Genomic DNA, 21,438 nt, shown 5'->3' with positions numbered 1-21,438 from the left:
ATTACTATTAATGTGAGGCACGTGGAGGTTAAATTCATCATCATACCTCGCGTCTCACATCAGAAAATGTAAGAACTTTTTTTTTTATTATTACTGTTAGCAAAGTATCGAATTGGTATCGAAATCGCAATACTACACGAAGTATCGGTATCGAAGTCCAAATTCTGGTATCGTGACATCCCTAATGTGAAGTAAAACAAATTTTTAATAAAAAAGTAATTACAAAATTCCACATAATACAAGGATACACCTTTTTCTAAAAAAAACTTTTTTTGCCTTTCAAAGGTTTACATAGCCTTTAATAAACACATGCAAACCAGATGTATCAACATATGGAGGTTCTCAGGAATTAGAGAAATAGTTTTTAGGCTTATTTACAAAGTTATTGGCCTACAATTCTCAAACGTGGCATCATTAAAGCCAATATATATATAAAAGTTAAAGCTAGACTATTTTGACATATATAGCGCCAAATTTATTACTACATGTGCTGAATCTGACAAAGATACATCACTGCCATTACCTTTCACAATGGCTAAAATTACTCTTTCTACACCAGGGTCTGCGTCTGGATCTGGGTCTAGAGAAGCTATTTTTTTAATAAACCACATATTCTATTATGTATGTCTAAATATTGGCCAAGTAGCATGCCATGCTCACTTTTCACATCGCAAACTGATGTGCATGGCGCAAATGGCTCTAAATAGTGGCGCAAGTGGTTACTAAATATGCCTTAAAAACGGATTAGACACTATTTTAGATTAAAATGCACCAAAAAAAATAAAAAAAAAATGCGCAAAGATACATTAGATAAATGTGGTCCATTCATCCAAAATTCATCTCAGGGTGGCATTGGCTGTTTAGCCCAAAGAACTGAATGCACATTCATCTCCCTAGAGAGGGAATATATACAGGGCTTGCTATGGATCCCGCCTGCTTGATCAATACTGCATGGAGTGCATTATCGGCTTTGCTCCACTTTTTGGGCACAATTTGTCACAGAATTTCGGCCCATTTTTCCTTGTAAATTTTTCAAATTATTTTTCAATAATACAAAACCTTCCTGCAAGTCTACTGTACCGCCTGTTATTATAGTTATGAAAGCGTCGATCACTTTATTTTTCTTCTAATCTCATATGCAAGCATAACAATATATAGCCGCCTCCGTCAATGGGACCTACATATTTAAAGAGACACTCCAGTGATGCTTTTAATTGTGGCCCCGGTTTGTAAAGTACATTTGGTAAAAAAGTAGGGCAGGTCATCCTCTTACTAGGCGCTTTATTGCCGAAATATCTTGGCCGCAATTATGTCACGTGCTGTGTGGTCCGGAAGGCTCTTTCACTATACATTCCTAGGAGACGCTCAATGTGAGTCTCATAGGGATGTACAGTGAAAGAGACTTCTGGACCACACAGTAGACATTGTAGCTTGAATATTGCAGCTTTAATATTTCGGTAACAGAGCGCCCGGTAAGAGGATGAGCTACCCCACACCTTTTACCAAAACGTACTTTACAAACCGGGGGGGAACTAAATAAAAAAAAAAAAAAAATAAAAAAAAATCACTGGAGTGTCTCTTTAAATAGGATGCTTAAGTAATCTCACGGTATGTACGTGAAAAAAAACCAAACTATAAGCAATTGACTAGGGTAAATACATGTAGAAAGAAAACCCTAAATTAACCCCTTCAGAATGCTGAAGATGAGCTCTGGCTCTGAGCACATCAATCAGGATGTCGGAGCATTAATTCCAGAAAGGCAGGCAGGCTTCCCCTATGGAGTCGCACAGTTCTTTGGGTGGAGGGATGAGATGCTAATGAAGCAGTGGAACAGTCTGCTGGCTGCATTCCGCTCTGTCCAATGGCAGCCAAGCTCTGTGTCATCCACACTGTGCTGAGCTATCTAGACTGAGCAGCACAGCAGAGCCCGGCAGCTTCTCGCACAGGAAGGTAGGTTCATAGAAATAAATACACATATTTGCTATGTATTGTAATCAGAATAGAGGGAATGGCAGGAGATCGCAGCCCCTTCCTTCCTCTGGCTGCATAGTGGATGCGATGAGCTGTGCGGAGATGGGGACATGAAATATTCAGCATGCAGATGGATCATGGACCCTTTCTTTCTGAACATGGCCAACATCCCGTTCTGTTAGCCAGTCACACAAACATCTGCAGGCTCTCTGGGTGGATCATACAAGCCATAGAGCCTTACTAGCAGCACACATAGCCACACCAAAGCTTCGAAATACATTTACTTCATTTCTTTCACACCACAACCAGTAAAATAGGTTTTGTAACCAGGGTCGTTGGGTAAAATCAATCCATGTCATATACTGCTCTGCTTCACTTGCCCAGCATACGTCTCCAAGCCAATACGACCTCTGACCTTTTTTGTACTAGTAATGTCGGTGATCTTTCACTTTGTAGTTGAGAATTGAAATGCCACTCCCCAATGGTCACAATGGAGATGGTGGCGGCAGCTTTCAAAAATGTGCCCCATGACAGAAACTCGAGGGGTTTGTATACATTGCAGCCTTTTTATAGACCAATGTAACAATCATGAAATTTCATTGCTTATTACATTTGGGCCTTAAAAAAAAATAAAGAATCACAAGCATCAATGACCTGCTAAGTCCTTCCAGCCTATACAAGGAGTATTGCTCCATTAACAACCCCAATGTATTATTCATTCGCTTCCATGACTAAACGACATATTAAATCCCAATCATTCTACAGATTATGCAGAACATATAAAACTGCTGCCTAACTGCATTATTCTCACAGAAGCCATACATCACTACCAAACTAATACAGTCACTTAACCTTAATGCTGAGCGATAAAACCAAAACTGTCCCTACATTCGAATGAAAAGAAGATCCAATGTCCTGCTGACTGTTTGGGACCTCCAATAAAGGAGTCAAGGGATTGCACACCCTTTATGTAGATAAAAGGAGTCTGTGCTTTAGACTTTTTCAGTAGTTAAAGTCGATGCAGCTAGAAGATGCCATCACAAACTCTCTCGCCTTATCTGATTGGCTGAGAGGGTACCCACTAACATTTCGCCAAAGGGGGTTATCAGCTTTGAAAATTCCCAGTACTTTGATGATTAGCCGATCACTGGGTGTCCTGCTGTAGGGATCCACAGTGAAAACTGGAATCATAGTTACATAGTTAGTACTAGGACTGGGCGATTATGACCTAAATCAAAATCTCGATCAATTGAACACATAACCTAGATCACAATTTAACAAATTTATAGGCCACACCCTTTTTGCATGCCCCGTCCCCTATTTGAATGCAACGCCAATTAGTTAATATAGATCCCGAGCCTGCTGTATACTACGGTTTATAATATACCCCCGACACTGCCCATCACACGGTATAATGCCCCACACAGCCCCAATAGTGTCTAATAAAAGAAATAAAATACATACTCACATAACCCCGTTCCAATGACGAGTGCAGGACATCTCTCTGCTCCTCCGATGTGTGGCTTGGCGCATATTTTCAGGTTCCGCTGCACTTTTGCCATATACTGGCGTTTCAAGCATCCTATTGGTCCAGTGTGTCCTCAATGCCCGCCCCATATACTTCTTGTTTAGCATAAATACCCACGCGCCACAGCAAGCGGACAGTGCCCGCCTCAATGGTATATTCACGGATGATGGGGGTTTATATACAGGAATATTGGAGTCCCTGTATATAACCCACATCATCCCTGTATATTAGCCCCATCTTTCCTGTATTATACAGGGCTTATGGGGGTAATATACAGGGACTCCCATCATTCTTATATATACCAGCCCACAATCATCCCTGTTTATAACTCCCATCACCCGTGTATTTACCATTAGGGCGTGAATTGTCCACTCGCCGTGGTGTGCGGGCATTGAGGCTAAACGAGAAGTAAATGAGGTGGGCATTGAGGGGACCGTGAACAAACAAGCTACCTGAAAAGCCAGTATATATGGAAGGAGTGCAGCAGACTAAATACATGCGTGCTGAGCCACACACGGCTCAACAAAGAAACAGGCACGAGGCAATGACGTCATCACGCCTGTCTGCGCTGAGCCGTGAGCGGTCAGCGTTATGCAGGGAGTAGTAGCGCAGGGAACGGACGGTCCACTGCTCTACTATTGGGTTCAACTGTATCTACGTCCTGAGGATGCAAATATAGTTGAAACTGATAAAAAAAAAAAGAAAAAAAGAAATGCGCAAGATGACCTCTGTTATCTGCGCTGAATTTCGGTTTATTTTTTTTTTCTGATTAATTGCCCAGCCCTAGTTAGCATGATTAAAACAAATAAAAATAATAATAATAATAATAAAAAAAAAGGCCTAAAATTCTATTCATTTACATAAGTATTGATGTTATTTTAATCTAGGAAATGATCTAAGCCTTTTTTAAAGCCATCTACTGTCCCTGCTGCGACCAGCTCCTGCGGTAGGCTATTCCATAGATTCACAGTTCTCACAGTAAAGGCGGCTTGTCGCCTCTCCAGATTGAACCTTTTCTTCTCCAGACGGAGGGAGTACCCCCTTGTCTTTTGAGGGGATTTCACATGGTTCTAGTTTTTCACCATATATTTTGTACAGAACATGAATATACTTATATAGATTTATCATATCCCCACTGACATCTCTTCCCAAAACTAAATAAATGTATTCTTCTAATCTTTCCTCATAACTTAGATTCTCCATGCCCCTTATTAGCTTCGTTGCTCTTCTTTGTATTTTCTCCAACTCCAGGGAATCCTTTTCTTTCAACTGAGCCCAGAACTGAACTGCATATTCTAGATGAGGTCGGACTAAGACTTTGTAAAGTTGTAATATGATATCTCTGCCCCGCGGGTCCATGCCTCTTAATACACGACAATATCTTCCGGGCCTTAGAAGCAGCTGATTGACATTGCATGCTGTTATTTAGTCTATGATCTATAAGTACACAAGTGACTCTCCCAATCTCTGTGGGAACGTGTAAGAAAGTGTTACATTCCACAGCAGCTCCATCACAGGAGAATAGGGATGTCACGATACCAGAATTTGGACTTCGGTACTGATACTTTGTGTAGTATTGCGATTTCGATACTTTGCCAACAGTAAGAATAAGAAAAAAAAGTTCTTCCATTTTCTGATGTGAGGCGCGATGAATTTTGAATGTGCCTCACATTAATAGTAATAAACCCCATCATGTTTCTCAGTCATAATGGGTTAATGTGTAAGGTACATGATGGGGTTAATTACTATTAATGTAAGGCACATGGAGGTTAAATTCATCACACCTCGTGCCTCACAATAAGTGAAAGAAAGCAGTTTTTATTTAGTTTTTTTACAACGTACACATCATAAATGAGGCAAAAAAATTGTTGTGCAGGTTATTACGGCTGTGCAGGTTATTACGGCTGTACCAATACCAAATGTGTGTATATTTTATTTATTGAGACTTATTTTAATGTTTATTGTAAAAAAGGTGTATGTGTATTCTTTTTTATTTAATTTTACTTTGCTTTTACTTTCATTTTTAAACTTTTATGTACTGGCATATCTATATGCCAGTACATTAGCCTGTGTACGGATAGTACACAGGCAGTTGTTAGGACATACCCAAGTATGCCCCAGCAACAGGAAATATGGTCAGACAGCCCTGGGGTCCATCAATGGACCATCGGCTGTCTGACCATATATGGTATGTCCCTCAATCTCGTCACAAAATGATTCCTTCTCATTTTCCCCTGAATGCTGCAGTCAGCTTTGATCGCAGCATTCAGGGGAATAGCGGCGGAGATGAGAGGTTTCTCTGATCTCTGCCGTTAGAGAGCAGCGCTGCGACTGTGTAATAGAGCCATTGACCCTCTGCCGACATTAAGTGCGCGCGCGGACAGCATGAGATGATGCAGCCGGCGCTGCACTAATGAGCGGTGGTTCAGGCACTAAACACAGAACATGGGGGTGTGTTGTTGTGCGTCCGCCATGTTCGGTCTTCAGTGCCGCCGCTCATTAGTGCAGCACTGGCCGCATTGCATCATCGTGACGGCACGCACTTGTCAGGACACGGTATTACACAGCCGCAGCCCCGCTCTTATACATTCATGTGTTACTATACTCAGCTGTGCGACCGCACAGCTTAGTATTGAAATACATGAAAACGGTATCGAACCGTTTGGGGGTGCACGGTGTCAAAGTTTTGATGCATCATGCATCTCTACAGGAGAAAGGAATCATTACATGCTGTCTTCTGAAATAATGGTCTGCCCATGTAATGCAAAGATATGACAAGTCTTTCAGAATAAAAAAGTATATTAGTAGCCACTCTGTCCTCTGGCAAAAATATCAGGGATAAGAATGGGGTTGTCTCTTCACTGCTTGGCCATAGACTATGGAGAGGGGGAGCAGAAGCATACACGCTGCCAATAAAAGTCTATAAAGAGGGGGGGAGCAGGAGGAGCGACAGAGAGAGACACACAGATGCTGCTTATTGAGAGTGGGAGGAGGAGCAGATTTGAGAGAGAAACAGACACGTGTATGAAGAGGGGAGGGGGAGAAGAGAGGAGACCATTCTATCTGGATTCACAGATACACTGCTCATTACTGCTGTAGAATGTCCTCCATGCTGCTGCTTCTATATACTAGTCCTTCTCAACGAATTAGAATAAGTTAATTTCAGTAATACAATTCAAAAAGTGAAACTCATATTATATAGATTCATTACACACAGAGTGATCTATTTCCAGCATTGTTTTCTTTTAATGTTGAATATGGTAACAGTTAATGAAAACCCAGAATTTAGTGTCTCAGAAAATTTGATTATACAAGCCCAATTTCAAAAATTATTTTTAATACCGAAATATTGGCCTACTGAAAAGTATGTACAGTATATGCCCTCAATACTTGCTCGGGGCTCCTTTTGCATGAATTACTGCATCAATGCGGCGTGGCATGGAGGCGATCAGCCTGTGGCACTGCTGAGGTGTTATCAATGCGACGTGGCATGGAGGCGATCAGCCTGTGGCACTGCTGAGGTGTTATGGAAGCCCAGGTTGCTTTGACAGCGGCCTTCAGCTCATCTATATTGTTGGGTCTGGTGTCTCATCTTCCTCTTGACAAAACCCCATAGATTCTCTAGGAGGTTTAGGTCAGGCGAGTTTGCTGGCCAATCAAGCAGTGATACTGTGGTTATTAAACCAGGTTTTGGTACTTTTGGCAGTGCGGGAAGGTGCCAAGTCCTGCTGGAAAATTAGATCCGCATCTCCATAAAGCTTGTCAGCAGAGGGAAGCATGAAGTGCTGTAAAATTTCCTGGTAGACGGCTGCGTTGACTCTGGACTTAATAAGAACAGAGCGGGTATTGAGCAAGCTTAGGATGCCTCGTACACAGGCACAATGTAGACTTTTAATGTGACTTGCGCAATGAAGTGGTGGAAAACCTGCCAAGTACTGCCACTAATCGGCCCACCAAGGTATGAGGTTAAAAAACAAAAGAAGTCTGCTAACCCCTAAGAGTATTTTATGTGTGAGAGTTTGTTTTTTACAACAGTGGATAGCACAGGACACCATACTGACAAATTCTAACATAACTTTATCCTCTGGTGACACATGGAAATAACATTATAGCGGTCTGATGGAGTGATATGGAAACGTCTGAGGGAATAATGATATATCTACACAACGCAGCTTAGAACTAACAAAAGAAAACATGAAATCTGAATGGTGATATTTACATTTAAACCAGATCAGATTGAAACAAGATTTATTTATTTTACCATTAGGCCATGTTACACAAGTGAACATATAAAAATTATATTCTAAAAAAATACTATTCTGCGTAGACCATATAATTACATAGAAGGTTCTGTTCACACTGGCGTCATAGGTTTCCTCATTACAGTAGCCTATACGGTTATAACAGATACATTGTGTAATGGATCCTAACAACATTTTTTCAAGCTCTCTGGTTGCGGACCGTGATTTCAAACATACACTGTTTACATCCAGAAGCTGAAAACCCACCCTTCTCACACAGCTACAGGTCTCGTTACTGAAGGAGAGGACCTTCATAAAATTGACACATATATTTGCAAACCTTATTAGTGACTTAATTTAAAATGTTCTACTTTGTATATTAGGTTAATCGGTCCTTTAAAATCTACCTATTGTTAAAAATAAAAGTTAGATGTACTACAGGCAGAAATGTGTATTTTGCTCCCCTGCGCTGGCTTCTCAAAATGTGCATTTTCTTTTTGCTGGGTAAACAGGCTCTTCCTGGTATGACATCACAGTTGTGCTCTGAGCGAATTAGATAACTCTCCCTCCCCTCTCACAGCATGCAGTGTCAAAACAGAGGGAGAGACACTGCAGCAGTGTACCCCTCCTCTTCCTTCCTCCCTGTCTTCTATTTATGGTTTCATAATAGACTTGATTTTTTTTGAAGCACGAGGAGATTTCTGAACATTTGCAAAGAGCCTGCAGGCAGAGAAAGGTGGACTACTGAAAAAGGTGCCAATTTTACCCTGATCTAATAAATTACGAAGCTTCATACATTTATATTTACGGATTTATGAAGAGAGGTTACAATGATAAGTACACTTTAATTTCATAATTTTAAATATGCAAGTATGGCCATAGAAAAATCAGATTTATAAGGCCGGGTTCACACGTAGCATAAATACTGCAGACTTACGACAACTAATTTAATTGAGGAAAATCCGCAGAGTATTACAGTAGCAGCAGATTGGATGAGCTTTGAACAAATTTCATCCACATGTTGAATAAAAAAAAAAACAAGCCACAAACCGTTTATAAATTGACCTACGGTGCATTTTTTTCAAATCCGCAGCATGTCAATTTACGTTGTGGAATCGCAGCTTTTCTGTTGTGGGTTTTCCCCATTAAATTCAATGTGCAGGTAAAACCCACAACAAAATAGCAGATGTTGCGAATTTTGGGGCGGAAAAGCTGTGATTTCTCTGCAAAGATTGAAATTCACAAAAAATAAAATGAAAAAAATATATCATATTTACCCAGATCTCTCTGCTCCTGCATCCAGCCCAGAATCCAGGGATGACATTTCAACCCATGTGACTGCTGCAGCCAATCACAGGCTACAGCGGTGACATGGGATGAAAAGTCATCCCTAGAGGCCAGGCTGCAGGACGGCGGAGGGACACGTCACCATGACTGAAGTATGAAACTTTTTCCCCCACCGGAAAATCCAGCCGAAAACCTGCACTGCGGTGGTGCAGTTTTTCAGGCGGAATTTCCTTGCAGGACCAGTGCGGATATGCGGTGTGCTTTTACGCAGCGTAACCACCCTGTGTGAACACAGGGCAGATACGCCACGTAAAAGAACACAGTGTATCCACCCTGGTCCCCGCAGGCAACTCTGGCCGAAAAACCGCATGCAACATCTGCTATTTGTTGCCGTTTTACCTCCGCATCGAATCAATGGGGTAAATCCGCAACAAATAAGCGATTACGCAAATACAAAAGAACATGTTGCGAGTTGAAAAACCGCATCGCAGGTCAATTTCTGAGCAGTTTTTCCGCTCAGCATTTATGCAGCAGGTGGATGAAAATGTTCGAATCTCAACCACTTTGCCGCTACTGGAAAATCCGCAGTATTTAAGCTACATGTGAGCGGACCCAACTAGTATTATTCTACTATGCTAGCACAAATGTGTTCCATTGTGATTTCTAAATTACCCAGGTTATTTTTTTGTATATCTGTGAGGGGGGGGGGGGATAAGAAAGAAAATGCCCTCCAATCATGGTAAAGAGTTTTCCCGATTTCATATACCACCCTCAGCAGTACAACACATGAAGAACCAAGAAATGACATACAAAATGTAACTGACAGAAGCAGAGAATGGAACAAAGCCCAAAATAATATGCTATAGGGAAAATAATGAGCTTCTGAAACAATGTAAGACGACGGCTTTACCAATGAATTATTAAAGTCTGGCAGGCATCTCCGAGCATGTTACGGTGAAATACACTTTTTTCAGTAGGCAGTTGCGGGTTAAAACAAAGGCCTTTATTAGTGCAAATAAATGACGTCCTACTGGGCTCCTTAAAATGACTTGCAAATCCACTGCGAGCGGCGACATCCACAATTAATGAGAGCGTACTTCATTTATGAGAGCGAGCCTGAAACTTCCCAGCACTGAAGTGTCTAGGCTTTGTAAAACAGAAGGCACAAATAATTCTATAAAGAAATGGATCCAATTTAGAAATTTCAATATGTAGACAGTGGCTGGAATACAAATGCATCTTCCACCTAACCCTAGAGATACCCGATGTTTCTAAATTAAGAGTTGAATTAATGTTGTGATAGGCAAATAGCAGAAAAAGTTTAGTTGGACAAAAAAAAAATAATTAAATAAAAATGGCAGTATTTTAGGATTTTTATCCAGATTTTCAACAGCTTCATCCATTTGGCCCTTTAACTTAGGCCATGGTACTAGGAACAAAAATCTTAATTTTTTAAAAAAAACATATTTATTAAAGGGGTATTCCCATCTTAGGAATTTTCTGATAGTTGCGGGTCCCACCTCTGGGATTCTCACCTATTGGAAGAACGGGGTTTTACTGACCCCAGTTAGCCGATTCCCAGGTGACATTCTCCATATAAGTCATTAAAGAGGCGGCTGCATTTGTGTTAGGCCCTCTCCATTGACGTCTATGACAGCTACGGAAAAAGCTGAGCAAACAGCAGACCCTTGTTCTCCCGATAGGCAAACGTCCCAGAGGTGAGACCCACACCTATCAGACATGTATGAAATATCTTGTGGATATGCCATAAATGCCTCAGAAGGCAAATACCCCATTTTAATGACAAAATTGTAATAACAGCCCAGTTTTCCTATGAGAGCATTGATATACAATTCAGTGAATGGGGTTTAACCCTTTCACTCCGCAGCCCTTTTTCAGATTTTCATTTTCGTTTTTCCCTCCCCACCTTCCAAAGGCCATAACGCCTTTATTTTTCCATCGATATAGTACTACGAGGGCTTGATTTTTGCGGGACGAGTTGTAGTTTTTCGTAGAACCATTTATTTTGCCGTATAATGTACTAGGAAACGGGAAAAAAATTATTTGTGGGGTAGAAAATGAAAAAAAAACTGCGATTCTGCCATAGTTTTGTGCGCGCCATTTTTACGGAATTCACTGTACAATTAAAACAACACGTTAATTTTATTCTATGGGTCAATACGATTACGCCGATACCAAATATAGGTAGTTTTTTCTATGTTTTACTACTTTTACAAGTAAAAACCTAAGTGTAAAAAAGAAAATGTATTTTGTTTCGCCAAATTCCGAGAGCCGTAAAGTCTTTATTTTTCCGTTGAATAAGTTGTATAAGGGGTTATTTTTTTTGCAGGATAAGCTGTAGTTTTTAATAATACCATTTTGGTGTAAATGTGACGGTTTGATCACTTATTTCATTTTTTTATGGGAGATTAGGTGACCAAAAAAAATAGCGATTCTGGCGTTTACAATTTTTTTTTTTTTACTGCGTTCACCGTGCGGGTTAAATAATGATATATTGTGATAGTTCAGACTTTTACGGACGCGGCGATACCAATTATGTTTGTTTATTTAATTTTTTACTATGCTCTAGGGGGAAAATGGGAAGAGGGGGATTTTTGAACTTTTAATATTTTTTTTTTTTTTTTGACACAAAAAAAAAACAAAAACTTTATTTAACTAATTTTTACATTTTTTATTAGTCCCCCTAGGGGACTTCAACCAGCGATCGTTAAATCGCTTGCACGATATACTGCAATACTAATGTATTGCAGTATATCGTGATTCTGACAGTCTCCTATGAAGCAGAGCTTCATAGGAGTACCAAGATGGTGGACCTGGGGGACTTAGTCAGACCCCCAGGTAGCCGTGTGAACCAACGGCTCCCCCCAATTTCGCCGCGGGGGTGCCGTTGAGACGTTACAGGGGGTCGTCTCCCTGTTTTTAGTCATTTAAATGCCGATCTCTATTGAACGCGGCATTTAACGGGCTAAACAAGCGGGATCGCGCTAAAGCGCGATCCCGCTCGTAACCCGGACACACAGCCGACACACTCGCTCTATGGAGCAGACTCAGCCCGTGAGCCCGCTCCATATTCCCCCACCCGGCGTGCGCCGTATATACACGGTGGATGTCGGGAAGGGGTTAAAGAGGCTCTGTCACCACATTATAAGTGGCCTATATTGTACATGATGTGATCGGCGCTATAATGTAGATCACAGCAGTGTTTTTTTATTTAGAAAAACGATCATTTTTGACAGAGTTATGACCTATATTAGCTTTATGCTAATGAGTTTCTTATTGGACAACTGGGCGTGTTTTACTTTTTGGCCAAGTGGGTGTTGTACAGAGGAGTGTATGACGCTGACCAATCCGCGTCATACACTTCTCTCCATTTAGTTACACAGCACATAGCGATATAGCAGCCACATACACAAACACTAACGTTACTGCAGTGTCCTGACAGTGAATATACATTACATCCAGCCAGGACGTGATGTGTATTCAGAATCCTGACCTTTCACTAATGTTTCTATGAGATTTACAGCAAAAAGTTAAATTAATTTTTTGCTGTAAATAAAAACAGCTTAGAAAGTTGCACTAATCATACCGACTGGACAATTGCCATTCAAAGGTTTACATAGCTATTAAGCTAGCGGAACGCCATTAATAATTGATTGCACAGGTTATCAAGTTTTAGTTACATAAGTATGTTAAAGGGGTGGTATGCCTTAGACAACACTGATGAGGGGTAGGGGTCCGGTGTACAGTGATCTGTTGCGTACACTAAGCACAATGTATGCACCAGGTAAAAAACAACAATAACAGTACGAAAACAAAGAGTCCCACTCCTATATCCCAGTCCCACTCCTATATCTAAGTTGTGGGAATACATTTCAACATAATGTAGACAATAAGAATAGAGCACATAAAACAAAAATGAACAAATACTTTTCTTCCACTTCAAAATGGTATAAAAAAACGTAATATCCTGAAAACGTAACACCTTTATGAAACAGCCATGGTTAAAGTAAAACCTCCAGTTCTGATGCAATGGGTACTCCCCGGTTTCCATTGAGTTGAGGATGTGTGATAAAAAGGTAATAACGTGGCAGAATTATCTTGTAATACTGTGGTATCACAGAGTATAAAGTAAGGCCAGGGCTACACGGCGACTTTTGCCACAACACAGGTCGCATGTCCAAAGATTGCGGTGTTACCCTGCCTGCATCTAAGGTAATGTAAGTCAAACTGGCCGCATTGCGACCCGCAGGTTGCAGCGACTGCGGCCCGACAGACAAGAAATCTGAAAATGCTGTCATGTTGCGGTCACTGCAACCTGCAGGTCGTGACGCGGCCACATTGACCTTCATTACCAGCAATGCATGCAGGGCGCCACGATTCACGGGCAGAGTCACTGTGTAGCCCTAGCCTAAAAGCCAATTACCTGTTTGAGAAATTTCCCCCGAACTTGAAATGGTCATCTAGAGGGGTGGTCCTCTTAAAGAAAAGGACCAATAAATAAAGGATGTAAAGGAACTGAAAATCGGTCACAAAAAATCTAGTCTAGATTAGGAGTGGTCTTCTCGAGAGGTGGTCTTTTGGAGAGCCTTCACTGTACTTGTACAGTAGTACTCATTGCTATTACCATTTCTTACAGTTACTCCCTGAAGAGTGCCTAACAAGATGTCATCTCTTGGCTCCTGGAAAAATGAGACAACCCTGATCCAGCAGCAAATTGGGTTCCAGGTTCAGAAGATCTATCCATTCCATGATGGCTGGAACACAGCTTGTTTTGTAATCTTGGTGCTGTTTATCCTGACTGTACTATCTCTGGTCCTCCTGGCATTTCTTTATGAAATGCTGGACTGCTGCTGTTGTGCCAAGCACAAGACCGTCAAAGATCTAGAGAATGAACCAAACCCAGTAAGAGCTCTGATGAGCAACATGAAGAAGCGCAAAACCGAAGTTGTGTAGCTCCGACACCTGACAGAGGATGGCCCGCTACTCGTTCCAGAGGACAATCCGTGAGCAGACGCCATTTCTTTATCTGCTTAGGACAGTGCACACTTCTTGGGCCAGCCATGATCTATTCCACTCTTACGTGAATTGTTTAGATACCCTTACAAGTTGTCTTACCATAGGTTGCAGTCATAGTGGAACAGGATGATTCTATACTGCTGTTTTGCCAGGTAATATAAAGAACATAACTAATTTGAGACTTCGAAAATATATGGACATGAAATTTGCATAAAAGCTTACATTATTTGTCACAGTATTAATCCAAGTACCATAATAAAAACCATGTAACTGTAATATAATGTCTGTATATGCAAATGTGCTACTTGGGGAACTGTTTTACTTACTAAAATACACCATTTCCCTTATTAGTTTATTATTGTTTTACCTGTGTAGCCATTTTACATTTTTAGGAAGAGTTTATAAGATCAATCACTCCTCAGAAGCCAACGGAACATATACACACACATTTTATATACTAGTCCTGCTCAATGAATTAGAATATCATCAAAAAGTACATTTTAGTAATTCAATTTAAAAAGTGAAACTCCCATATTATATAGATTCATTAGACACAGAGTGATCTATTTCCAGCATTTTTTTCTTTAAGGCTGGGTTCACACGACCTATTTTCAGACGTAAACTAGGCGTATTATGCCTCGATTTACGCCTGAAAATAGGGCTACAATACGTCGGCAAACATCTGCCCATTCATTTGAATGGGTTTGCCGACGTACTGTGCAGACGACCTGTCATTTACGCGTCGTCGTTTGACAGCTGTCAAACGACGACGCGTAAAAATACAGCCTCGTCAAAAGAAGTGCAGGACACTTCTTTCAGACGTAATTTGAGCCGTTTTTCATTGAAGTCAATGAAGAGCAGCTCAAGATTTACGAGCGTCACAGACGCCTCGCATAATGCAAGGAGGAGCTTTTACGTCTGAAACGAGGCAGCTGTTTTCTCCTGAAAACAGTGTCTTTTCAGACGTAAAAGGCACTTCTGGTGTGCACATACCCTTAATGTTGATGATTATGGGAACAGTTCATGAAAACCTAAAATTTAGTCTCAGAAAATTAGAATATTATATATCAAAATCTTTTTTGAAATTGGGCTTATATAATATTCTAATCCTCTGAGACACTAAAATTTGAGTTTTCATTAACGGCTCCCATAATCATCAACATTAAAAAGAAAACAATGCTGGAAACAGATCACTCTGTGTCTAATGAATCTATATAATATATGAGTTTCACTTTTTAAATTGAATTACTGAAATAGATGTACTCTTTGATGATATTCTCATTCATTAAGAAGGACTATATATATATATATATATATATATATATATATATATATATAAATAAACAAGCAGATCCAGCAGCACCGGTATAGTGTGGGTGCAAGCCCAAGGGAACAGACCAGGATCCCAATGATATACAATGCAAAAAACAGGCAGCACTCCGTTGGTTTTAGGTGAAAAAAAAGTGGGTACTTTATTGCCCCATATGCGGCAATAAAGTACCCACTTTTTTTTCACCTAAAACCAACGGAGTGCTGCCTGTTTTTTGCATTTTGTGTATATATATATTAGTCCCTGGATTACACACACACAAAGTTCCGGAACACCCTCATAACTTTTGAACGGCTCAAGGTAGAGGGTTGAAATTTGGTGGGATTTAATGGGGGGCAGCAAAATTTTAAATGGCACGGGGGGGGGGGGGGTCGAGTGGGGGCTCATGTGAAAGCTCCTTTCAATACACAAACGATGCTGCAAATGATTTTGAGATAGGATTTATTTATTTTTTTGCTGAGATATTTAACATTAAAGTTATCATCTTCATTATCGGCTACCGCCTGTGTTCGCATTACCCAAAATGTACCGCGCGGGTAAAATACTAAATGTGTGTGGGCGCGTATGTGTGAGCTTGGGAATGTCACATCAAGGTATTACGTAAAATGGACCTTGTCTACGATTGTAACATGATTTCATGTGTACACATTTCGGTAGTCGCTTGTTGTGCTCCACTCGAGACAGATGTATGAGGATTATCATGTACAGTGAGCAGAACATCTAAAGCTTTTTCATCATTACTCGCATGTTTGGGTCTTCCGGATCTTGGTGCGTCTTTAATTGAATCGGTTATTTCGAAACGATGAACAGTTCTTTTAACAGTTGACAATGAAATTGGATCATGGATAGGATAAGTGGCATTGAATAAAGCCGCTACTTCTTGATAGGATCTTATTTTTTCTTCGCCATACCCTCTCATGATCAATAAAGTGATCCTTTCGGGTCAAATGCATTTTGTGATATGACAATAGAAATGTTCAAAAATGAAAATTACTCTCTGAATTAGCGCTCTCTGAAATTCACAAGCGACTACCGAAATGTGTACACATGAAATCATGTTACAATCGTAGACAAGGTCCATTTTGTATCACCGAGGCCGATTGTAATAATACGTAATTTAAAGTCACCTCGATGTGACATTCCCAAGCTCACACACGCACACTTAGGATTTTACCCGCGTGGTACATTTTGGGTAATGCTAACACTGGCGGTAGTCGATAATGAAGATGATAACTTTAACGTTAAATATCTCAGTGAAAAAAAAAATCATATCTCAAAATCGTTTGCAGCATCGCTTTCAAATGAGCGCCCACTCTACTCCCCCCCCCCCGTGCCATTTAAGATTTTGCTGCCCCCGCCCATAACAGCGCACCAAAGGGGGAGGGTGTGGGGTTTTTTTTGGCGTTAACTGGTAGATTGTATGACCCCATTAAATTTCAACCCTCTACCTCGAGCCGTTCAAAAGTTATGAGGGTGTTCCGGAACTTTTGGTGGGGTGTGTGTGTATGTTTATGTATATATAAAAAAAATCTATTTTTCAAACTACAAGATGCAGTTTTTAGCAAGAATCTTGATAAAAAGTTCCTGCGTCTTAGGGTATGTTCACACGGCGGGGGTCCGTAACGGCTGAAATTACGGGGATGTTTCAGCCTGAAAACATCCCCGTAATTTCAGCCGTACCGGCATGTGCAGGCGCTTGAACGCCGCGTCCATTACGGCCGTAATTAGCGCTGCTATTCATTGGAGTCAATGAATAGCGGCTCCAAATACGGCCAAAGAAGTGACAGGTCACTTCTTCTACGCGGGCGTCTATTTACGCGCCGTCATTTGACAGCGGCGCGTAAATATACGCCTCGTGTGAACAGACAAACGTCTGCCCATTGCTTTCAATGGGCAGATGTTTGTCAACGCTATTGAGGCGCTATTTTCGGGCGTAATTCGGGGCAAAAACGCCCGATTTACGTCCGTAAATAGGCCGTGTGAACATACCCTTATAGTCGGCAGTCAAGGGACCCGGCAGAACCAGGCCCCCTGATCGCTTCTTACTTAACCCCGTCCCGACTCATGATGTGCCGGCAGGAACTATTCCAGCTCGTCCCTGCAAAAAATAAGCCCTCACACTGCTCGAACGATGGGAAAATATAAGTTATGGCTCTCAGAATGTGGTGAAACTGAAGAAATTATTTTTTTAACCAATAGTTTTTTCTTTGTAAAATATGAAATTATTTTCTGTTGTCTAAAACCTGGGTGCGTCAGTCAGGTGCGTCTTATAGGCCGAAAAATACGAATATGAGTAAGCCATTGGCCTCTAATGTTTTGGTCATATTCGTATTATTACAAGCTCCTAACTCTATACTATACGCATATATAGGGTCAGCTCTTTCTACAGGAAAATGAAAAGGGAGACATCTAATCTTCTGTGATTAATATCAAGAGAAAACCTTAGACAGGGACACAACAGGGGAGATTAAAAACTACCATATTTTGTATTAAAACTAGTAGAGCTGTTGGTTGAATCTGAAAAATGAGCTGAAAAGTGATTGGCTGATATAGCGAACTTGAAGTGTCAGTCCAGTTATACTCTCCTGCCCGAACTAACATCAGGCGTGGGGTGAAGCTCCTCCACGTTGGGTAGTACTGTTGCTGCGGCAAACGTACGACGCCCGGAGTGTTTTGTGCCACGGAAACAGAACTGCTCAGCGTGCAGGAGCGTCTCTCCACACCCAATGTTAGCGCAGGCAGGAGAATATAACTGACACTAACTTTTCCCTTGCATTAGTTTAGAATATCTCCCCCACCATCTCTCCTTCCAGGTCCGTCCCCCCCCCCCCCCCTTTTCCTCTCCCACCAAACAACTTCCCTATTTCAACATCATGTCTCCTTTCAAAATACAGGGATGGACATGTTGGGGGTGCGATAGAGGATGATAAAGTTGGTCTCTGGCAGACTAGACCTTTAGCTAGGCAGCCGGGAATAGATTATTCACTAGGCAATATGAAGGACTCCCTAAAGAACAAAAACGTTTGGGGCCAAGAGTCTGACACAAGCAAAGCCTTAGACGCCCAACACCTCCTAAAAGCAAAATGTAATGCCAGTGGTGAGGGATGGAGATGCCAGCAGCAACGCTCAGAAAAGGGACCAGACAACTGGTGACTCTTTAAGGCCCTGACCGAAACTTAAAGTGCCTGCACGCGCATTTAAAAACCTCCCTATCCAATCCCTGTTGCTCCAGGCCTATTTAAGGCAGCTCCTCTGATCACCTGGTGCCTGAGCAACTTTGTCCCAGTCCCCATCCAGCCACCAGTCCCCATCCAGCCACCAGTCTCTATCCTGCTATCTACTGCATGTTTGTATCCAGCTACCTAAGACTTACTACCTGTTGTGAACTATGACTTGATCCACACCCGTCTGCCAAGGTATCATCTGCCAAGGCCTCTGTGTACTACACTATTGTCTCCTGGTCTGTTGGGCCAGCTGCTACGCACACCAGGACCACTTCAAGATGTAGCGACCTGGTGGTCTCTCCGCAGCGAAGTCCAGATCCTCGTACGGAGGTTAAAGGGTGAATACCGCGGAAGCTACTTAGGGCCACCTCTAAGGGCATTAGCTAAGTCAAAACGGTCGAGTAGGATAGTGGGTCCACAACCTGCTGGTCTTTACAGGTAAGATGTGCAGAGTTCATGCATATATCTTCACAAAATCATCAAAACTAAGAGAGACCAAAAATCCAGTGATCCAAATGCCAGTAAACATTCGAGTCACAGAGTCGACAAGTGGGCATATCAGACAGTGGATGAGGAGATCTGTAACTGCTCATCTTCTCACCTTTAAGACAAACGAAATAAGAACCCCCTAAATGTGATCAAACACCACATCATCTCTGATTGGTAATGTACAAATGTTCACGTATCAGACCGCTCGGGTCACTGGAAGGCGGTGATATTTCTTCCTGCTCTCACCCTCACCTGGAAGAGTTATTCCGCACATCACCACCAATACCCATCAGACATTTCTGGTCATTCAGCTAAACAAGATTTATACTAACATGTAGTTAAAAAAATACAAAATAAAACTGTTTTAGTCATCTTTTCATTTTAACACGAGGTATATACTAGCATACAAGCATAGGCAATAATACTTTAGGAGACATACAACTGTGAAAGCCCCTCTCAGTAAGGGGCAGCTTTACATTGGATCTTGCCCTGTGTAATACCTCCGGTTGGCGTCCCATGTATTGTTTTGTCATACAGTGTACAAATAACCATACCAACCAGTGCCTAATTAAAAGTACCATACAGAGCTATATGTCGTGCCAATTAAACACTTCTATATATTTGTCTAATTAGCAATGCTATACAGTATATACACTCCAAAAACAATATACTATACATCGCCTGAATTCTGAGCTACTAGAGGGAGGTTTCTCATTCAGAGTGGAGAGCAGCTACAAAGGGAGTGTCTCACTCTGTAGGACCTGTCCTGAATTACACAGACAAAACATTGATATGAATGGGCACTGTGTAATACTCAATTTCACCTGTGATGGCGCTGCAGGGAAACTGAACACTTACTGCCAGGTTTCCCCATAGATGACATCTGACCGCTGGCAGTCCCAGTAAGGGGGACACGGTGACCTGCGTATTGTCAAGAAACTCTTCTAACAAATAGAGGACGTCCAAAGTAGAGATATTTCATAGACATCAATAGACAACATAAAAAGTAAGGCACCATATGCAAACTTCTAAGCAGGTTGTCTTCCGTGCTCCTGAGGTTTGTCTAGCCTGGTCCTATACTATAAAAATATAAGACCTGTGACTGGAATTGGGGCAGAGAGCAACATTGTAGTAAACACTCTTTCCTGATGCTGCCTCTGTGCAGACATGCCTCCCATCCACAAGAAGTTCTAGGGGCAGAAGCACCAATACTATAAGATAGGCTCTTCAGCACATAGAAAACTTCCTGGATGCAATGTAAGGTAACAAACCGCAGTTCTTCCACAGCTCCCATCCCGGGTCTACAATCTCTGCAGAGATGGGGTCTATATTTGAAAGTTGCACCCTGCCCTAATGCTAGCCACTGGGACTATTTTATTACAGTCAATGACAGGGTTCGACAAAAAAAACGGGGCTCCCTGCCGCATCTTCGTTAAACACATCAGTGACGTTTTGTTCGGTGCTATGCTGGCTGTAGCAGTGACGTCACTATTACAGAAACAAGTGCTTTCTAAGGGTCGGAACACCCCATGAAATAAAGTTGATGTGTCAAGCTGTACAGCACACACAAAATGTGACAAACATGTGTATGTGATCATAAGCAAAAAATGTCAGATACACTAACCTGAGCTCTGCTTGGAACTGGATGTCCCACCAATATCAAGCTTGGCTTTCTTCTTCTTAGAAGACTCTGATGAGCGTTTTTCCACTGCAGGAGTACTCAAAGCTCTCTTCTTGAAGAGCTCGCGATCTCTCAGGAGTGCAGGATCCATGGTGCTATTAAAAGATAGTACAGTTTTAAAGGGAAGGTGTCATGACATTTATTTTATTTTTTTATCATATTGCTTTTAATATGATATTAACATCAATTTTATTTATTTGTGTTCTCGTGTTCTTTTTTCTTACTTTTACTTCTCTATGGGGGCTGCCATTTTTTTTCCATCTCTGTATGTGTCGATTAACGACAAATACAGAGATGGAATACGGCACATACATCCCCATAGAGAAAGCGAACGGAGCCGTTCCATTCTCTGAAGCATACGCCACTCCCACACAGACCAAAACGAAGCTCGTTTGCAGAGCGAAATCCGGCGCCATTCTCATGTGGACCGGAAGCCGCTGCCGGACAGTAAGATGACGACTTCCGGCCGTGGCTTCCAGCCGTATGTTCAAGGAAGCGAAGGCACAAGGAATAGGAGCGGAGGTGGCAGCAGCGGCAGGAGCAGGTAATTTATGTTTGTGTATGTGATGTGTGTATTATGTTCGTGTATGTGAGGTGTGTGTATGTTCGTGTTATACTGTATGCTGAGCAGTGTATCTAATCCTCCTACA

The 21,438-nt window shown here is 41.5% G+C and overlaps 2 protein-coding genes across 5 annotated transcripts in view; one reads left to right on the top strand and one right to left on the bottom strand.

The window, feature by feature from the left end:
- GTF2E2 (general transcription factor IIE subunit 2) overlaps positions 1–21,438 on the bottom strand; it is a 50,292-nt gene that overhangs the window by 25,204 nt on the left and 3,650 nt on the right. For both annotated transcript variants that reach the window (XM_075849893.1, XM_075849901.1), the window contains exon 2: positions 20,732–20,883. In XM_075849893.1, the coding sequence (XP_075706008.1) occupies positions 20,732–20,879 (148 nt within the window). In that variant the 5' untranslated portion in view covers positions 20,880–20,883. The remainder of the gene's footprint in view (positions 1–20,731; positions 20,884–21,438) is intronic.
- Positions 1,844–14,419, top strand: SMIM18 (small integral membrane protein 18). 3 transcript variants are annotated; one of them, XM_075849874.1, is made up of 3 exons: positions 1,864–1,950; positions 8,429–8,493; positions 13,685–14,419. In XM_075849874.1, the coding sequence occupies exon 3, from the start codon at positions 13,711–13,713 to the stop codon at positions 13,999–14,001; it is 291 nt and encodes a 96-aa protein (XP_075705989.1). In that variant the 5' UTR covers positions 1,864–1,950; positions 8,429–8,493; positions 13,685–13,710; the 3' UTR covers positions 14,002–14,419. The 3 variants fall into 3 exon arrangements, with proteins under 3 accessions (XP_075705982.1, XP_075705989.1, XP_075705997.1); XM_075849867.1 differs by lacking the exon at positions 8,429–8,493 and having other exon boundaries at positions 1,844–1,950; XM_075849882.1 differs by lacking the exons at positions 1,864–1,950; positions 8,429–8,493 and adding an exon at positions 9,159–9,179.

Source organism: Rhinoderma darwinii, chromosome 1 (genome assembly GCF_050947455.1).
Source record: "Rhinoderma darwinii isolate aRhiDar2 chromosome 1, aRhiDar2.hap1, whole genome shotgun sequence".
Classification (NCBI taxonomy): domain Eukaryota; kingdom Metazoa; phylum Chordata; class Amphibia; order Anura; family Rhinodermatidae; genus Rhinoderma; species Rhinoderma darwinii.
Note: the sequence above shows the minus strand (reverse complement) of the source record. Positions and strands in the feature narration are given on the sequence as shown.

Bases quoted from the DNA above. Each gene is read 5' to 3' on its own strand.
- SMIM18 (XM_075849867.1), top strand. From the start codon at position 13,711: ATGTCATCTCTTGGCTCCTGGAAAAATGAGACAACCCTGATCCAGCAG.